Source organism: Natrix helvetica, assembly GCF_964273705.1.
Source record: "Natrix helvetica genome assembly, chromosome: 10".
Classification (NCBI taxonomy): Eukaryota; Metazoa; Chordata; class Lepidosauria; order Squamata; family Natricidae; genus Natrix; species Natrix helvetica.
Window position 1 is genome coordinate 13,894,601 of NC_138561.1, and position 20,599 is coordinate 13,915,199.

The 20,599-nt window shown below is 42.8% G+C and overlaps 1 protein-coding gene across 1 annotated transcript; it reads left to right on the top strand.

Moving 5' to 3' along the window:
• The first annotated feature begins 6,943 nt into the window (after positions 1 to 6,943).
• LOC309397170 (C-signal-like) lies at positions 6,944 to 15,948 on the top strand. Its single transcript, XM_081962952.1, has 6 exons — positions 6,944 to 7,166; positions 9,370 to 9,421; positions 11,053 to 11,240; positions 13,183 to 13,341; positions 14,501 to 14,611; positions 15,170 to 15,948. The coding sequence occupies exons 1-6, from the start codon at positions 7,020 to 7,022 to the stop codon at positions 15,287 to 15,289; spliced, it is 777 nt and encodes a 258-aa protein (XP_081819078.1). The 5' UTR covers positions 6,944 to 7,019; the 3' UTR covers positions 15,290 to 15,948.
• The last annotated feature ends 4,651 nt before the right edge of the window (positions 15,949 to 20,599 follow it).

The window sequence follows — 20,599 nt, forward strand, 5'->3', positions numbered from 1 at the left end:
AGATGTATTACCGATGACCTATTTATGAAGTCTGATGAATCTGATTCTTTTCTCAATTTCCTCAATTCATTGCATCGCTGGAAGGGGGAAAAAAAACCTCTTCGCCTCTTGAATAATAAGGTAAAGGTTCCCCTTCAGAGGTGATATTCAGCAGGTTCTACCTGGAGAACCGGTAGCAGAAATTTTGAGTAGTTCGTAGAACCAGTAAATACCACCTCTGACTGCCGCCCCACTATCTATTCTCTGCCTCCCGAGTCCCAGCTGATCAGGAGGAAATGGGGATTTTGCAGTAACCTTCTCCTGCCACGCCCACCACGCCACACACCCCAAGCCACACCCACAGAACCCATAATAAAAAAATTTCAATCTTACCACTGTTCCCCTTGCACATATGTGCTAGTTGTTCCCAACTCTAGAGTTTCAAAGCCGAAGAGCCAGTGCTGTCCGAAGATGTCTCTGTGGTTATGTGGCCGGCATGACTAAACACCGAAGGTGCACGGAATGCTGTTACTTTCCCACCAAATGTGGTTCCTATTTTTCTACTTGCATTTTTATGTGTTTTTGAACTGTAGGTTGGCAGAAGCTGGGACAAGTAACGGGAGTTCACTCCATTACGCGGCACTAGGGATTTGAACGCATTCCACGCATACCTTTGGCTAGAGTTGGATCTCAGTGTCAGGGAAAATTTCACCCTGAGCTAATGAGGTCTTAAACCAACAGCTTTTCCAAACAGCATATCTTCAAGAAAAACAAAAATAAAAACCCGAGAACATGTTCTAATTAAAAACAAGCTTTAATACAAAAATAAGAAAATAGAAATAAAACAAATCTATCTAATTGTTACATTTTGGCAAGAACAAATGTTGTCCACCTTCATGGAAGACGAATAGAAGATCAAAAGAAAAAGAAGTCTCTGGAATGTGTGTGAGCAGGCGTAGTACATCACTTGCTGATAAAGGCTTATGACTTGCCTATGACCAGCCTATGCGCAGTAACTCATCAGCTCGACTAGCAAACAATTAACGCAGTCACACTCAGATTACTACAGCAAGCTTGTGAGGAGTACACCTCATTGGAGAATGTGATTTATGACACAGATTGAGGGGAGGGAAGGAACAGGGGTAAAGTTCAGCCATAATTCAAATGAGGTTTAGATCTGATTGCAATAGGGTGTTGCCGAAATGGTGCTCCTAATAAATGACTGGTTTTCTTTTGAAACTTGGCTCAAGACTCATGAATTAATTAGGGCATCTTTCTGAAACCTGACAACCCCCAAGTGTGGGGTGGGAATGGAGAGTTTACAGTATCCTTCCCTTGCCACGCCCACCAAGCCACGCCTACAGAACCGGTAGTAAAAATGTTTGAATTTCACCACTGCTGCATACCAGTATAATCTGAAGGGTTTAGATAAGAGGTTAAAAAGAGGCATACCAGACAAATAGAGAATGTTCAAAAGAAAATCTTGATAAGTCTTTTTTTTACATACTTGGTAAATGTCCACAATGTTAATTACACAAACATGCATTTATTTACCCTCTTGCAGATTCTACAAAGTTTCACAGAGCAAAACTGTTGGTGTAAGCTTACACGGTACTCACAATATCAGATATGCCCTCCCAAATCTGAATGCATAATTGGTTTTAGCTCTATATGTCTATACCTGCTCTGAATGCATAGACATGTTTGAGTTGATCTTCTAGAAATAAGAGGTGAAAAGAAGTGAATCAAGAATCACTTTGGGGTAGGCCAAGGGAACTTAAGGTACTTTACAAAAACATGCTCAGGCACTTTGGATGCAGAGGCTCTTATCAATTCTACCTAGTTTTAACTTTCCCCTAGCCGCAATCATCCTGGGCATAAGCACATGAAGTTGTGAACACATTTTCTGAGCTTTCCTAAGGCAGAAGAACGCTGCTTTAGGTTGATTAACTGGTTACTGACTGACAGTAACTTTTGAGAACATTGTGTGGTGTCTACCAGGACCATAGTCAAGGCTATGGTTTTCCCAGTTGCAATGTATGGCTGTGAAGGTTGGACCATAAGAAAGGCTGAGCGCCAAAGAATGGAGGACTTTGAACTCTGGTGCTGGAGAAGACTCCTGTGAGTCCCTTGGACTGCAAGGCCATCCAACCGGTCAGTCCTAGAGGAGATCAACCCTGACTGCTCTTTAGAAGGCCAAATCCTGAAGATGAAACTCAGATACTTTGTCCACCTAATGAGAAGGAAGGACTCACTGGAGAAGAGCCTAATGAGGGCAAAAGAAGAAGGGGACGACAGAGAAGGAGGTGGCTGGATGGAGTCACTGAAGCAGTCGGTGTGAGCTTAAATTGACTCCAGAGGATGGTAGAGGACAGGAAGGCCACGGGTCAGACACAACTTTGTAACTAACAACAACTACCGGGACCATCTCTAAGAAGAGGACCAAAGACATGACGTTATGTTGATTCTGGCAACTTCTTGGGCTTGCTTTAAACAGTATTGTGGTCGTAAGTTGAGGACTCTCTGTACTAGGGGGAAAAAAGCCAAACTCTGGTTATCTTTACTGACCGATATATAGATCTGCATGATTTCATAATCCTTAATGCTAATCACCTGTGCAAGATTTCATCTTGTATTTGATTTTCAATTTTGATCATAATTATCTCTTTATTATTATTTTTTCCTGAGCCTGTTGGCCAGGGCTTCCAGTGGAATTTCAAAGAGCAATGGAAAGTGTAGACACCCTTACTTGAGGCTTTGCGAATTGAAAAACCCGCAGAAAGGGTTTGGCTTTGATTGCCGGTATCTGAGCAGGAACTCAGCGTGTTCCAACATTTGTTAAACACAATGAGCCAAAGGGTGCTGTAGATTTCTAATCTTTCAAATGACTTTTTAAAATTGTTTCTGTTGTGGCCTGTTGGCAGCCAGCCCCTCCAGCAGCCGAATCAGAGGAGGAGGGGGTGGTGTAGGAGTCAGGGTCAGCATCAAGGCAACCTGAGAGCTCCGAAGGGGAAGTGGGAGTGGAGCTGGCAGAGAGACGGACAGAGGTGGGGTCTGGACCATCCGTCAACCCTCAGACGGAGAGTCAACAGCCCCCAGGTCTGGAGGTGGTTGATGAGGAAGAGGAGGAACAGCTGGGTCCAGTGCCTGATGCGTGGATGAGCAGAAGACAGAGGAGAGGAGAACAGTGGAAATCTATGGGCTGGTCCTTGGTAAGGAAGAGCCACTGCTGCTAGCAATGCCCCGCCTGAGCTCTGGGGATGAAAGGCAGGGGGTGGAGATGGATAGATGTGGCAGTCAACCACATCCGGCCAGCTGGACTTGTTATCCTGCATCGAGAGAAAAACTTTTTCCCGGGGCTGCTGGCACTTCTAATTAAAGGGATCTTTGAGTTAACTTCAGAGGGCTTGTCGTGTTTGGAGAGCTGGGTCGGAATAGTTTCATGACATCAGATTAACAGAAACCTTAGTACAGGTACTCCTTGAACCCAACATTTCTGTTGCTTAGTGAAACATTTGTGTGAATTTTGCCGCCCTTTTTTTTTCTTGCCCCATTTGTTCAGTCAATCATGGCAGTTGCTCAGTTAAGAGCACATTAGTTAAGTGAATTTGGCTTCCCCATTGACTTCGCTTGTCATAAAGGTGAAAAAGATGATCACACGACTCCGAGACACTGTCAGCGTCGTAAATATGATTCAGTTGCCGAATTTTGTCTGAATTTTGTCTGAATTTGCAATATAAGTGTGAAAAAATGGCCGCAAGTCACTTTTTTCAGTGCATACAAAGTTTTTGTAACGTTGAATGTCACAAAATGAACCGTTGTAAGCCGAGGACTAGGTGTAGGTGGTTTAACCACGTAAACTGTGCGATGTAACATTGAAAGAAAAGAAAAAAGAAAGAAAAGAAAAATACGATGTTGGAGGAAATAGCAAATGAAAACGTGGATAAGATAAGCAGCCTTTTTCATGACCTGAGGGAGATGAAGAGAAAACGGTTTGGGGGAAGGCAAAAACAGAACTTTATATAATTTAGTTGGATTTTAAAATATCACTGTTGTGTTTGTCTCAAAATTACATCTTGTTAGCATATTTTGGTGTGCTACATCTCGGCAAAGAAATCTGATTTTAAGCCGTTTTGCAAAGTTTTATAAAGTTTATTAAATTTCCATTGTGGTTCCGTTTGAGAAGTTTAAGATACAAAGTCATACTAAAAAGAAAGCGCTGAAAAATATTTTTATTATCCATTATTAACTATATTATTTAGTCATCGGTTTAAATGCAATATCTATTGTCATTTTTAAGCATGATTAACATTTATTGGATTGCAATAGAATGCAACGTAATAAAACAGACCATACAACAAAAATCAAAATGAATTTGGCTGTTCTGTCTTAGGCTCTTAAATTCAACCTTTTTTTAATAGGTGAATTTAGCAAGTCTCCAAATTATTTCCAAGGAGCCACACTCTATTGCCAAAAGTACTCGCTCACCCATCCACATAATCAGAAGCCGTTGTGAGCGAATACTTTTGGCAATATAGTGTATAATGGTTATGGAGATTTGCAATCATCCAAGTTATGATTGTTGTAAAGGCACTTTTCCCAAAGGGCAACTGGACTTTCTTGGTCTATTTCTCGGAGAATGTTTTGCTTCTCATTCAAGAAGCTCCTCATCTAAGGACTGAAGAAGGTTCTTGGATGAGAAGTGTAACATGTTCAAAGAAAAAAAAAACCTCAAGTAAACCCAGTAGCCTTTTGGGAAAAGCGCTTTGGGAACACGGAGCTATAATGTTGCAAGTTCTATCAAAACCACAACTTGCTTTTGGATTACAGGGTCTTGGAGAGGAGAGGAAGTCGCACTTATCCCAGTCGCGCAGCACCAACAAGTCCTGGAAGAAACCCCGATGAGATCCAGCAAGAGATCCCGGTCTGGAATATGGCCAGCTAGGAGTGGGGGGGGGGACGGGGACCAGCCAGTGATGGCTTCAGCCAACAGGAAGCCATAGCAGGGGAATGAAAGAGCCGTAGATTGCTGACAACCCCCCCCCCCCTTGCTGCAACAGCGCCATTACCTCATTACGGTCTGCAAGGGCTGCACTACTTCTACCACGTTACACCTCCTGCAAAGTTGCAAGTTTCATATACCTCCCTCTATGGAGGAGATTTCCAGCCCCACCACAAGCTGCCTGGCGGGTCCCATATTTCAGAGCACTGTCACAGGACTGGGCTATTGGTCATCCTGGAGCAACTCCTCCACCCTGGACCACCAAAATTTTCTCATGGACCACCAGTGGTCCATGGACCATCAGTGGTCCATGGACCATCAGTTGGTGACCTCTGCCTTAGATAAACTCAGAAAAGGTGTGTACAACTGCGTGTCCCTAAATCCAGGTTGATTGAGGCCATGTGAAAAGTAATTCTTTAAAAAAAATCTTTTGTATCCAAATTGCCTGGACATGTTTTGTTCCCTTCGCTTCGGTTCCCAAAGGCACACCCAGAATGGTTTTCCTTTCATCTCTTCTTCTATAAGCTGAAAAGATGAAGATCAACTCAGACATTGCTAAGCCTAACCTGCAATATGGGCACATGGAACTCAAGCCAATTGTGGGTTCACACATTTGACAGGGCATGCTTGGTGTTGTGAGTATTGTGTTGCCTCAGCAAGGAAAGCAGTTTCCTTTCTAAGGAAGGATGCAACAATATACAATGTCTCATGATTGGCAAGGTGCATTGGCTGGCATTAAGGGGGCATATTCAGAGCAGACTGGGAGGGAGAGATGGAGGGAGAAGATAAGCGAACGGTTGATCTGAGTGCTTTGAGATTCCAGCCTGTTCAAAGGTATCTTTTGTAGCTGAGAAATAAGCTGAACACTAAGGCCAATAGAGCAGAACATCCATGTTTTATATTGGTAGGAATGCGCTCCTATCATCTCCCAATCTCCTCCAAGTTATTTCACTTCCTCCTCTCCCCAACTCCTGTTGGCTGCTATTCCATGTTGATTACCAGAAAGTGGAAAATATCTATTCAGAACTTTGCTAGATCTATTCAATCAATATTCTCATCCTTATCTAGAGAAAGCTGTTCTGTTGGGAAATCTCATCACTCCCCCAAACCTTGTGTTTGATCGCACACCTGGAGGGACCACAAGACTCCCAAAGACTTGCCTCTAAATGATCTGGGATCTGAAAAGGCATCAACCGACTGCCTCTTGCAGTTGGAAGGGAGGATGGAAAGGAACCAGCTAATCCATTAAATGTTCCTATCTTAAGATATAGGAAGCAGATATTGACTTATTTGTAAAAATAATAATAGCGGGATACAAATAAATATCAATAGACATTTTATTACGCTAAATAAATAAATACTGCTAAGCACCAGTAGAGACTCATGGTTGTCTACTGTAATCTAAAGAAACAGATCTTTTCACTTTTTCTCACTTGACCAGGCAATCTTTCTTTTGAGTAAGAGTGTGGTCTATGTCTTCCTTCACTGAAGAAGAAGTCCATTTCACAAGCATGTCAAAAAAAATGAGGTGTTTCTGACGTACCTCCCAACCTACCTGTCTGTACCTGAGAGTAGATATTATTTTAATCCATTAAAGCATTGAACATTCAGATTTTCAGAAACCTAGAACCATCCTAAGGTGGGTGGATTTGCTAATTGGCTTGAAATCTTTTCTTCAGTGCCAATAAAGAAAGAAAAGGAAATTGTCCCTGAAAATAGCAAGAGAAACAACTACTTAGAAAACGAAATCCCCGCTACAAGACCTGAAAGAGCTGTGTAAGTGTGGGCCAAATCCCTCTTTTCTTATTTCTTTCAGAAGTTGTATTATCTTTCTGACTAAGGAGTCAACCAACTTACATAACATGGGAGGAGGGCCTGAGAAATAGTCAACCAACTTACATAACATGGGAGGAGGGCCTGAGAAATAGTCAACCAACTTACATAACATGGGAGGAGGGGTTGAGAAGGAAGGGAGTTGCGACAAAACTTAAGGAAGGGCACAAAGTCATCTCTTGGTTAGCCTGGGCTGGCAAGAGAGATGGATCAACTGAATCCTCACAGCGTTCTGGTGACCGGTTCCAACCGGGGACTTGGCTTGGAGATGGTCAAGCACCTGGTACAGAAGAGCAATCCACCAAAATGGATCTTTGCCACTTGCCGGGACCCAGATGGACCCCTTGCTCAGGTGAGTCATTGGGTGGAATCTGTTACGAGATAGAAGTTCACTCACAATCTCAAATCATTGTTTAATATTGAAATCAGTAGCCATCGGCTTGTGTACCTTAAGCTCTGTGTGGAAAGAACAAAAATATTTCTTTGCTTTAAGGGCAATTCAATAACCCCCCCAGCTTGGGAGTGGAAAACAATGACCCTTTTATGACTTGTGGACTTCAACACCCAAGATTCCTGAGCCCGCCATACTGGTTCAGGAATTTTAGGAGTTGCAAGTCCACAAGTCCTAAAGGGGCCATCATGGCTCCCTGCCTCTGTCTTAGCTGGCAATTGTGCAGGTGTGATTAGAATAGAATTAGAATTCGAATAGAATTAGAATTAGAATTAGAATTAGAATCACCATCCCTTTTCCTGATTATTTTTTGTAAAACCAATAAAAATTTTGTATAAAAAAAAGAATTAGAATTAGAATAGAATTAGAATTAGAATAGAATTAGAATTAGAATAGAATTAGAATTAGAATTAGAATAGGAAAGAATAGAATAGAATAGAATAGAATAGAATAGAATAGAATAGAATAGAACAGAACAGAACAGAACAGAACAGAACAGAACAGAACAGAACCAGAACAGAACAGAATTCTTTATTGGCCAAGTGTGATTGGATACACAAAGAATTTGTCTTTGCTGCATAAGCTCTTAGTCTACATAAAAAGACAAAATACATTTGTCATGAATCATATGGTATAACATTTAATGATAGTCATAGGGTACAAATAAACAATCAAATTATACTATATAATATAAATTATAAGGATACAAGGAATAAAGTTACAGTCCTGAAGTCATAAGTGGGAGGAGATGGGTGATAGGAACAATGAGAAGACTAATAGTAATAGGAATGCAGCCTTAGTGAATAGTTTGACAGTGTTGAGGGAATTATTTGTTTAGCAGAGTGATGGCATTTGGGGAAAAACTGTTCTGGTGTCTTCTTGTTCTGGTGTGCAGTGCTCCATAGTGTCGTCTTGAAGGTAGGATTGGGTGATTGGGTCAAACACGATGGAGATAAAAGAAACATAAGACTTTGTTAAATGAAGGCTGCTTATAAAAATTAATGATGCTTTTCTTTGCAGAATAGAGTCAGCGTGAGACTTTTTGTTGTTGTTTAGGTAGGGCACTTTTCTAAAGTTGCATTGATGCTGTGCTTTCAGTCCTAAGTGAGAATGGCACCCATATTCGCCCTTATTTTTAATTCTTATCCTTTTCCCAATAAGCCATTTGCAGAAAATGCTTCTACAGCCTAAGGAGAGTTTTTCAGGACCATCTTAAGCAGGGGTGGGTTGCTGCCGGCATGACTGCTGATTCGGCGTACAAAAAAAATTCTGGTTCCAGGGACCCAGGCTGCCAAATTACTACTGGTTCAGCCAAACTGGTCTGAACCAGTAGGAACCTATCTCTGATCTTAAGACTACTCCGCTATTCTTGAACTCGCTTTTAAAGAGTCTTGTTATTTTTAAGTTCTTCACCCATTTCTGAGTCTTTGGGAAACAGTGGACAATATTACCAGAGTTGCCTCTCAAAAGGGGCTTCCCTGAGAGCAGCGGGGTTGGACTAGATGACCTATAAGGTCCCTTCCAATTCTGTTAATCTGTTAAGTCTTAAGCTCATGTTTGTATCACAAGTGGTTTTTCCTACTCTATTTCTTTCTCTCCAGCTTTTCTTCCTTTGCCTTCAAATTTTCTAAGATCAGACCAATTTTATTCTTTAAATCTTCCTCATTTCAGCAAGCAAAGTGTTATCACCAGCATGAAAATATTGGTGTTTCTTGACGCCTCATCCAGCATTTCTCCCGTCCTGTTATTTTCGTCAGATAAATGGTTTGCTGGTCACTGTATTCTTTAGCCCAGGTCCTGTTTTGACACCTATGGTATCCTTGAGTTATACAAATCTCTTCACAATTTCATGAAAAAATAAATCCTTGAAGGGGTTAGAAAACTATTCTAATCTATTCATGAAATCTACTGACTAATTGCTCACCCTCCAGTCTCCCATGCCTCTGTTTCTATTAAATTCCTCTTCCCCAGTGACTTCCCTCCAGAGTTTGCACATATAAAGATGTGGTAAGATATTAAAAAAAAAGTTGCAGAAACACATTTGCAGCAGTTAGCTATCAAGGGCTAGACACTAAGTTTGTGGGTTTTTTTTTTTTCCTTTCAGGACCTGAAGAATTTGGCCGCTGAACATTCGCAAATTGTCATCATCGCATTGGGTATGTGTCCCGAAAATCTCTTTGGTTCTTCATTATGTGTGTCTAATCACACTTGGCCCATAAAGAATATTCTCTATTATTGCCCTGTCTCCCTGAAAATAAGACCTCCCCAGATAATAAGCCCAGTCGGGCTTTTGAGTGCGTGCGCTAAAATAAGCCCTCCCCAAAAATAAGCCCTCCCCAAAAATAAGCCCTCCCCGAAAATATTGCGACACAGCAGCAGCCGTGAGGTGACCACGCTTGCTGCCTCCTGCACCTCAAAAGTAATAAGAAAATAGGATCAAGCACTTATTTCGGGGGTCAAAATAATCTTACACTTACCCCCCAAAAATTAAAGAACTTATAATTGACTTCAGGAGGAAGAGAGATGTATATTTACCATTGTTCAAAAATGGCGAGGAGATGGAGAAAGTTGCTAGTTTTAAATTTCTGGGCATTTATATCTCAGAGGACCTCTCATGGACCATGAATGCTAACATGCTTGTGAAGAAGGCACAGAAGAGACTGTATTTCCTGTGAATGCGAAGGAAGATAAATTTATCTCCGCATATACTTCTGTCCTACTATCGCAGCACCATTGAGAGTGTCCTGACATACGGCAATCTTGCATGGTATGGGAGCAGCTCTTCAGCGGACAAAAAAGCTCTACAGAGAATCATTCAAACTGCCCAGAATATCACTGGGCTCCAGGTACCAGCCCTGGATGACATCTTCGCATCTCGCTGTTTGAGGAAGTTGCATAACATTCTCAGAGACTCTTCCCATCCCGCTTACAATCTTTTTAGACTGTTGCCTTCTGAGGGAAGATACAGAACAATTCAAACTAGGACCACACGTCTTCTGAATAGCTTTTATCCCGGAGCTAAAATTGCACTCAACAATGGCCACCATCAGTGAGCTATTGGATAGCATTACTTGGTCTGTTGTGTGGATGCTTGGGTGGTTTAGGGGCGGGGAATTTTTGGGTGTGGTGTGTGTGTTTGGGGATTGTTATGTGTGCTGGGCCTGGTCTCTGGGTGTTATGTGAATTTCGTTGTATGTGTATACTGTGTACATAGGTACAATGACAATAAAGTAAAGTTAAAAGTCAAAAGAGAATAAGACCCTGTCTTATTTTCAGGGAAACACGGTAGCTGGAAGAGTAAAGAATTGTAAGTCATTGATTCCATGCACGCATCTCATAGCTGTTGAACAGTGTCCTGTATTATAATTGGATATCTAGCCTGAATTCCAAAGCCAGACAAAGAAACATTCTGCTTAGCAGATGCATTGGAAGTATTAATATCCTATACTGTTGAATTCTATGTCAGAAGAACACCATCAGAGAGTGCGCTCTTACCAAAACGAACAAATATGGCTTAAATACATCATGGATTCACGCAATGCTTTATCCCATCCGTACTTCAATTAAACAATTGATATTGTTTTGGTTTCATGAAGGCACCCTGCCTGTTTCAAAACCCTCAGTTGGGCTACATGCCTCTACAAACTTAAAGACTAATGTCATTTTGTTAAAAAGGGAGAGAAAGAAAAGAAAAATGTAACATGCACAAAATGCAAAATAAATTTGACTAGAGTTTGGTAGGCCAAGCTGGATAACCAATAACGCACATGTTTATTTCCCACTGTAGACACAACTGATCCATCCAGCATCAAGGCTGCCGCAGCCAAAGTCACAAAATGCCTCAAAGGGGCTGGATTGAACCTCCTGATTAATAATGCCGGGATTGGCTATGCGACCAGCTTCGAGACTGAAACACCAGAGAGCATGGCTGAAACCTACAAAACCAATGTGACTGGGCCCATGGTAGTTGTCCAGGTAAGAGAACTTCGTCCTTCCCTCCAATTTGGGCGAACCGGTAGCTGTGGCTGCAGGAGGCCCCGCCCACCCAACCCAATGTAATGTGCAAACCAGTGGTGGGTTTCAATTTTGTTTACTACCGGTTCACTTGCGCACGCATGCAATGCTTCTGCACATCTGGGCAGGTGGAAGGAGCCTTTCGCCGGTGCCACTACCGATTCACCTGATCCGGGCCGAACTGGGAGTAACCCACCACTGATGCAAGCCCTGCGCATGCGCAGAAAACGGTGTGCATGTGCAAACAAGGCACATCCACTCAGATTTGCGAAGTGCTAGGGTTAGCCCGAATTATTTCCAATGAGCAATAATGTTTCGGGTTGCATCAACATCACAACAGTGTCTTTTTTCTTCTATATTTCTACACCCGCCCTGACATAATGTGTGAGCTGCGACGGGTTTCAATTTTGTTTACTACTGGTTCGCTTGTGCGCACGTGCAATGCTTCTGCGCATTCAAAGTATCCGGGCAGGTGGGCGGAGCCTCCTGCCACCGCCACTACCGGTTGGCCTGACTGGACCGAACCGGGAGTAACCCACTACTGGCGCAGCGTATGCGCTCACATTTGCAAACCGCTAGGGAAGATAAGTGAATCCCACCGCTGTGCTGACGGTGGAGTTTAAGGCCATCCAAATTATTTCCAATGAGCAATAATGTTTCGGGTTGCATCAATATCACAACAGCTTATTTTTTGGGCTGCAAGGTGAACTTGGAAAGTTCCATAATGTGCTGGAACACATTACTTACTTGGTAAATGTTACAATGCCCTTTGGAAGAGAAAATTATCCATGAATATAATTATTGTTCTGTTTCATCATGTCCCAGAAGACAAGCTTTTTCACCTCCCTTAAGGCAACAATTCCAAAAATGCCAGCACAAAAATACTGCTGGAACCAATTCCAAAAATTGCCAGAATCTCTACAACGTCATCCCTTCAGCCCCATTCTAGAAGATGGCCTTGGTAGACATCATGCTCAATGTTCTTTAAGTTACTGCCGGTCAACCGAAAGGAACATTCCACATTAATGTCTCTTTGAGTTGAAAGAATCTTTAGAGACAGCATTCCATACAACAATTATTGGAGGCTTTTCAGAAGAGACTGGACAGTCACTTGTCTGAAATCGTGTAGGTTCTCCTGCTTGAGCATGGGGTTTGACTAGAAGACCTCCAAGGCCCCTTCCAGCGCTATTCTGATTAATCTGGTCAAAAACTCTCTAGGCTGATGCTGGACTTCCTCCAGAGAACTCCCTGAGGGACTTTCGTCTATGCCCTCCCTCTATGCTCAAATAATCCCCTCACAGATTTGTGGTTTTAAGAATGGATCCTGAGCTCCTTGAACTCTTTCAGAATGGGATATCAAGACCTGAATAAAAAGCCAACAGACTATGATAAGACTATGGAGAGGCTATCAATATATTATGGATGAACATTGTGCTCATTTGAACAAGGATGTGTTCAGTGGTGGGATTGTACCGGTTTTACTACCGCTTTGCTCGTGTGCGCTCTCTGTCTCATGCACAACACTTCTGCACATGTGCAGAAGCGTCTGGGTGGGTGGGCGGAGCCTCCCACTGCCATCACTACCGGTTCATCCGAACTGGGCCGAATCGGGAGCAATTCACCTCTGGATGTGTTAAGTGGATTCCCTGATTAGACTACAGCACAATTCTGATATTTCCTGATGAACAATTGGTAACTCTTTAGGGCAGGGGTGTCCAAACTTGAGAACTTTAAGACTTGTGGACTTCAACTCCCAGAATTCCCCAGCCAGCTTAAGTCCACAAGTCTTAAAGTTCTCAAGTTTGGACACCCCTGCTTTAGGGCCTTTTGATTGGGAATGGAAAGTCCCAACCCAACTTACAGAAGGTTTGACTGGCTTTCATTTGTCCCTTTCCTCCTCTAGGTGTTCCTTCCTTTGCTGAGGAAAGCAGCTAAAGAAAGCAATCTGGAAGGCATGAGCTGCAGCAAAGCTGCCATTGTCAACATGTCCAGTGAAGTAGGGTCCATCACCAATGTCTTTGAATGGAAGCTGGGCCACGTCATTGCTTATCGCTGTAGTAAGGTACAGACAAACTCATGATCTGAGAATGTCAATTCTGTTGTTATCATAAGTAGGAGAAGAATATGCTTGAATTTTATATCCATCTTCCCACCGTAACTGGTCAGTGTCGTTTCATCAGGAACGTCTATCGAGAATTAATCAGTTGACGTCTCGATGATGAATATGGTTAGCACCACTTTACGATGCCTTGGTAAGGCCACACTTGGAATACTGCATTCAGTTTTGGTCGCCACAATGTAAAAAAGATGCGGAGACTCTAGAAAGAGTGCAGAGAAGAGCAACAAAGAGGATTAGGGGGGACGGTAATCATTACGGTAAAACCATTATGATGATGGTTTTCCTCATGGAGAACGGTAAAAAATAATATAACAGATCCATCGACAGGGATAAGGAGATTGCGTGAATATTTCCTTAGATGTCAAGATAAAAGGGAAACGTTGGATCATTTCTATCAATAGCCACGGCCTATCGTCAAAGATAAGGACATCTAATATCTTCCCTACCTGCTTCCCTGCCTCCTTCCTGCCAAAGGGATAACTCTTCAAATTCCATTCGAGACAGACAGGCTTTGGCGGAAGAATGCCTTCAGATGTGCTATCAGATATGACCTTTGGCCAAGCCATGAGCATTTAAGGGCAGAGAACATTCCCTGAGCAGGAGGGTCCGTTGAAGTTTCGAACATGTTTTTTTCTCCTGCCAATCAACATTGAATCACAGCCAATAGGGTTGGAGATGGGAAGAAGTGAGACAGACCTGGAAAACAGATCAGGGGGAGATGAAAGGACACCCTTATCCCTTAACAATTAGTTATCATGGAATTACTTGACTAGCCTATCTGCCTTCACAAGTTCACATCCTAACTCTTTCCTCAGGGAGCTTCAGGCAAAGGGTAGCCTTTCCAATGAACTAAATATTGTAAACGACCTCTATACAATCTAGAGTCTACAATCTAAGTTCACACTTAGGGTGTTACTTGCAACCCTGACACCCAACACATGAATGTTTTGGTTTTCCATAGGCCTGGGGGTGATGGCTGGGTTCAATATATTGCCCAAGGCAGCTTTTCAATTAGAGAAGCTACCTTGGAATGAGGTGGAGCATCTTAGAGCATTCAGACAAACCATTTATTCTCTCTTCTCCTTCCCTCTCTCCCTCACAGTCTGCTCTGAATATGCTCTCTAAATGCCAGTCCTTGTATCTTGCCAAAGAGGAGATCTTGTGCGTTGCGTTGCATCCTGGATGGGTACAGACTGACATGGGAAATAAACTAGTAAGTGAATTGGAGGGGGGGGGACACCCAGGGTTAGGGTTAGGTTTTTCTTGCTAATACAGCATAGAAAGGAGGGATGCGGTGGCTCAGTCGCTAAGATGCTGAGCTTGTCGATCAGAAAGGTTGGCAGTTCGACGGTTTGAATCCCTAGCGCCACGTAACGGAGTGAGCTCCTGTTACTTGTCCCAGTTTCTGCCAACCTAGCAGTTCGAAAGCACGTTAAAAATGTAGGTAGAAAAAATAGGGACCACCTTTGGTGGGAAGGTAACAGCGTTCCATGCACCTTTGCCGTTTAGTCATGCCGACCACATGACCATGGAGACGTCTTTGGACAGGGCTGGCTCTTCGGCTTTGAAACAGAGATGAGCACCGCCCCCTAGAGTCGGGAACGACTAGCACATATGTGCAAGGGGAACCTTTACCTTTACCTTTACCTTACAGCTTAGAATCATATCATATTACACTATTGGCTTCAATTCTCCCAGTGCTGTTATTACTGTAGCCTTTTAGACTTTTTCCACTATCAACTGCCTTCATCCTTTGCGTATTTCTTCCCAGGGATCACCTCCACTGACAAAGGAGCAGAGTTTGGGAGCTATTCTGAACACCCTTGGCCATCTCTCTGAAGAAAACACTGGCACGTTTGTTAACTGGGAAGGGAATCTTGTTCCCTGGTGAAACAACAAAGAATTTGCTCCACTGTGTTCCAGAACAACATTCTCATCGAAGGCAACACAACTTTCTCAATCAATTATATTTGATTGTATGTGAAATAAAAGAAACTTAATTAAAACTGTCTCTTTTGTTAATGATATGTCAAGTCATTCGGAGCCAAATGAAGGAAATGATAATTAAGTTACTCTGTTATAAAATGTTAAAAGCTGCTTTGGTATTCTTTTGCAACACCATGCAATAAATGTATAAGCCATCATATTCTTGCCTAAAATGTGTAATGTTACTGGGCTTTTGCTAACCACAAAATGTGTTCAGCAAACAAGATAAGATAACCTATCTTATTTATTCCAAGTTGTTTACAGGCGCCTATGTGCAAGTGAGATAGGAAGCCATCTGCTCAGGCAAAAGGCACCAGAAAAACCAAACAAGAGATAGGGACCTTTCTAGAAAATGCCAAGTTGAACCCTTTAGAATGACGAAAGAAACGATGTAAATGAATGAGCAGGAAGCAGGGGAGTTTCTGAGGAGTAGAGTCTATAAAATGTATTGTTCGAATGCTATGCTTTGCTCTCCTTGTGCTCGATCCACTTGGGAGGAGACTTGGAGGCCGCCTTTGCAAACGCTTTTTATTTTTGTGTAAATAAACCTTTTTGAATTGTGAACCAGACTTGTCTCTGTGTTGTGAAGATTTGAGAATTGGGTTTTTATCTCACACAAAAAAGAAAGCAGCAAGTGGGGGCCTTAACGTTTGGGATACTCAGGGGTCCCCAACAGGGGTCGTATACACTTACCTTCCCTACTGGTTTGCAAATGTGAGCGTGTGCGCTTTTGGCAAAAAAAGAGCGGCCTAAATGGGATACCATAGAGTCGGGCGCGGGTGGGCGGAGTCACCCGCGATTTTCGCTACCGGTTCAGGTGATTCTGTCCGAACCAATTGAATACCTCCTCTGGTCTCCAAGCCCCAGTGTGCGGACTGGCAGCGGGCCGCAGAATGCCAAAAACCGGGCCACACAAATGAGCGAAGTCCCTTCTGTGGGATGCAGGCAGCCTGTGAAACCAGCCCCCTCCAGTTGGTGGAAAAATCTCTCCATGGAACTGGTCGCTGGTACCCAAAAGGTTGGGGAGCGGCTGCTCTACAAGCATTTCGTTAGGGTGCCCATGAAAATACAGATTTATAACCTATGAGTAACTGACAAGTTCTGAACTGGATTCTTTCCTTCGTTTTCTCAATCCATCACATAAATCAAAGGAAGCAATAAAAAGTTGTCTCCTTGAACAAAGAAGCAAGTGTTAAAGCAGCCATACGTGCACCGAGGGATTCTTGCTTCACCTCTTCTTGAAGCTCAAAGCATGGTAGATCAACAAAATGTGCACATTATTTAGTTCTTTCTTTACCTATTTAGTTAGAAGTGTAGTTTTAGATGTTGAAACAGAGGTGGTATTCAGCCATTCTCTCCGTTTTGGGCGAACTGGTAGTGGTGACTGCAGGAGGCTCCACACACCCGCCCTGACGTAATGCGTGAGCTGTGACGGGTTTCAATTTTGTTTACTACTGGTTCGCTTGCATGTGCACGCAATGCTTCTGCGCATGCAAAGTGTCCGGGCAGGTGAGCGGAGCCTCCAGCCGCAACCACTACCGGTTTGCATGATCTGGGCCGAACCGGGAGCAACCCACCACTGGCGCAAGCACTGCACATGTTCAGACTCAGCACATGCACTCACTTTTGCAAACCGCTAGGGAAGATAAGTGAATCCCACCGCTGTGCTGATGGTGGAGTTTAAGGCATCCAAATTACTTCCAATGAGCAATAATGTTTCGGGTTGCATCAATATCACAACAGCTTATTTTTTGGGCTGCAAGGTGAACTTGGAAAGCTCCATAATGTGCTGAAACACATTACTTACTTGGTAAATGTTACAATGCCCTTTGGAAGAGAAAATTATCCATGAATATAATTATTGTTCTGTTTCATCATGTCTCAGAAGACAAGCTTTTTCACCTCCCTTAAGGCAACAATTCCAAAAATGCCAGCACAAAAATACCGCTGGAATCAATTCCACAAATTGCCGGAATCTCTACAACGTCATGCCTTCAGCCCCATTCTAGAAGATGGCCTTGGTAGACATCATACTCAATGTTCTATTAGTTAATGCCGGTCAACCAAAAGGAACATTCCACATTTCGTTAAAGAGAAGAAAATGTGTGCACAACTTCATGTACCTGTATGAACATTAAGTGAAAATTTTAAAATTGTTTGCATTCAAATTGCTTGGCCACATTATTTTTCAGTATCTTAAGATCCTGTAGGACAATGTTCCCCAACTTTTCCTGGTTGGTGATCTGGCGTGTGGAAGTGGGTTTTTTTTTTTGCACCCGCCGCTCAGGTGGCCCAGTTCTGAATGGGCCGGGGCCTAGTAGTAGGCAGCAGCCCAGGGACCTGCTGTAGGAGCACAAAGAGTCATTCCTGTTTCATCTCCTTTGAACTCGTCTTCCTCCAGAACTTCTTTAACTTTTAACAGATTAAGATTGGAAGGGACCTGGTAGATCTTCTAGCCCAATCCCCTTCCCCCTCCGCCCAAGCAAGAGACCTTACACCATTTCTGACGAATGGCAGTCCAGTCTCTTTTTGGAAGCTTCCAGTGATGAAACTCCCACAAGTTCTGAAGGCAACCTCTGCTCCATTGGTTGGTTGTTCTTACTGTCAGAAAGTTCCTCCTTATTTCTAGGTTGAATCTCTCTTTGGTCAGTTTCCATCCATTATTCCTTGTCTGGCCTTTAGCTGCTTTAGAAAATAGCTTGACCCCCTAACTCCTCTCTGTGGCAGCCCCTCAAATATTGGAACATTGTTATCGTGTCTCCCCTGGTCCTTCTCTTCCCTAGACTAGCCATGCCAAGTACTTGCAAATGTTCTTCATTTGTTTTATCCTCCAGTCCTCTAATGCTCTTGGTTGTTCTTCTCTGAGCAACTTAGAGTCTCAATGTCTTTTTTTATACGGTGGTGACCAAAACTGGATGCAGTACTCTAGGTGTGGTCTTACTAGGGCTTTATAGAGTGGCATTAGCACCTCACTTGATCTTGATTATATCCCTCTTTAATGCAATTCAGGATTGCATCGGCTTTTTTTTTTTTGGTGGGGACTGCACACTGTTGCCTAGATATTTTATTTACTTATTTATTTATTCAATTAATTAAGATGTAATTAATTAATCTTCTATCCCCCAGATTAAATTAATTAATTAATTAAATTTGTGGGATAGAAGATTAACTCAATCTTACATATGCATTAAGAGCAGGCCTAGATACATAAGATGTCAAACCAATTATGTATTCAGATTTGGAACAGCGTGCCCGACATTGTGAGTATTGCGTAAGGCTACACAAAGAGTTTATAAAAGCTCAGTCAATACTCACTGATCCTGTTGTTCTTTACTGTGAATGATACTTTTCTTTGTAAAAGAAGAAAAAAAAGCTGCACTCTGCAACCATATAGTATCTCATAGTATCTGCATAAATATAAATGAATAACAAATACATATGTATGTGCGGTTACATACATAAAGTATGTAAAAAAGGATCGGTTCCTATCTGTTATCTAGATATTGTCCTTGTGTACATAGCACAATGCAAAACAAATTAGATACAAAAGGTTTTCATTAGGTCGTAGCTGCTCTCAAGGTAAAGTGCTTTCGGAGAAGGAAAAAAGAATCAATTAGATAAAACTTTCCTATTTAAAAAAGAGCAGTGGGTGATTATTGGGTAGAAGAAAGCTGTCTATTACAACCTATTGATTAGGCTACATAAAAATCTATTAAATGCGTGGCAGATTCAAAATCTGATACAAATATATGGTAGATTTGGATCCGGAATTAAAACTCTAACCGTGGATTGAAAACCTATGGTAACATCAACTTGAGTTTAGAAAGGAAAGTCCTGATCATTCACTTCTCATATGACCACCAGAACAATGCTTACATGTCACCCCGTAGTTAACCACTGTTGACTCAAGTAGTCCAATTTTAGGGAATTTCCCACTGCATATTAAAAGAACCCCTTTGGAGGTTACAGAATCCAAGTGACTCAATTTCACCTGACCATTTTGTGGTGGAATATGTCCTCCCAACACACTTCTCGTGTTTCAATCCGAGTTCCAGAGTTCTAGGTCACTCTAGTTTTTCAGAATGGTCCATTCTTTTCTCCAATTGGCTTACTTCCCATGTCAACCTGCACACATCCGGGATGCTACACAATATGCAAGGCCTCATGATTGGCAAGGTGCATTGGCTGGCATTAAGGGAGCTTATTCAGAGCAGACTGGGAGGGAGAGATGGAGGGAGAAGATAAGTGAACGGTTGATCTGAGTGCTTTGAGATTCCAGCCTGTTCAAAGGTATCTTTTGTAGCTGAGAAATAAGCTGAACACTAAGGCCAATAGAGCAGAGCATTCATGTTTTATATTGGTAGGAATGTGCTCCTATCATCTCCCAATCTCTTCCAAGTTATTTCACTTCCTCCTCTCCCCAACTCCTGTTGGCTGCTATTCCATGTTGATTACCAGAAAGTGGAAGATATCTATTCAGAACTTTGCTAGATCTATTCAATCAATATTCTCATCCTTATCTGGAGAAAGCTGTTCTGTTGGGAAATCTCATGACTCCCCCAAACCTCGTGTTTGATCGCACACCTGGAGGGACCACAACACTCCCAAAGTCTTGCCTCTAAATGATCTGGGATCTGAAGAGGCATCAACCAGCTGGCTCTTAGCAGTTTGGAAGGAAGGAAATGATGAAAGGAAACCAGCTCGCATATTAAATCTTCATATCTTAAGTTGTAGGCCCATGATGGCAAACCTACAGCACACATGCCACAGGTGGCACACGGAGCCATATTTGGTGGCATGCCAGCTGTCAGCTCCGACGCGCATGCGCATGCTGGCAGCTGATTTTTCGCCCCTCCAGAGGGCCAGGGGAGGCTGTTTTTTGCTCTCTCCAGGCTTCAGGCCTGCCTCCAGAGGCTGGGGAGTTGCAAAAAATGGCCTCAACGGGCCAACTGTAAGTTCAGGAATGATTAGTTTCCAGCTTCCAGAGGGCTTCCGGGAAAGTTTCCAGCTTTCGGAGGGCCTCCAGGAAAGCCTCTAGAGCCTGGGGGGGGAGTTTGCATAGATATGCTTGGGGGGGGAGTGTCGCACATGCTTGCGCAGGTGAGGGGGAGATTGAGTGGGCACATGCGTGCATGTGATAGCCTGTGGACGCAATTTGGGCACATTGTAAGAGAAAGGTTCGCCATCACTATTGTAGGCAGTGAATATTGAAACG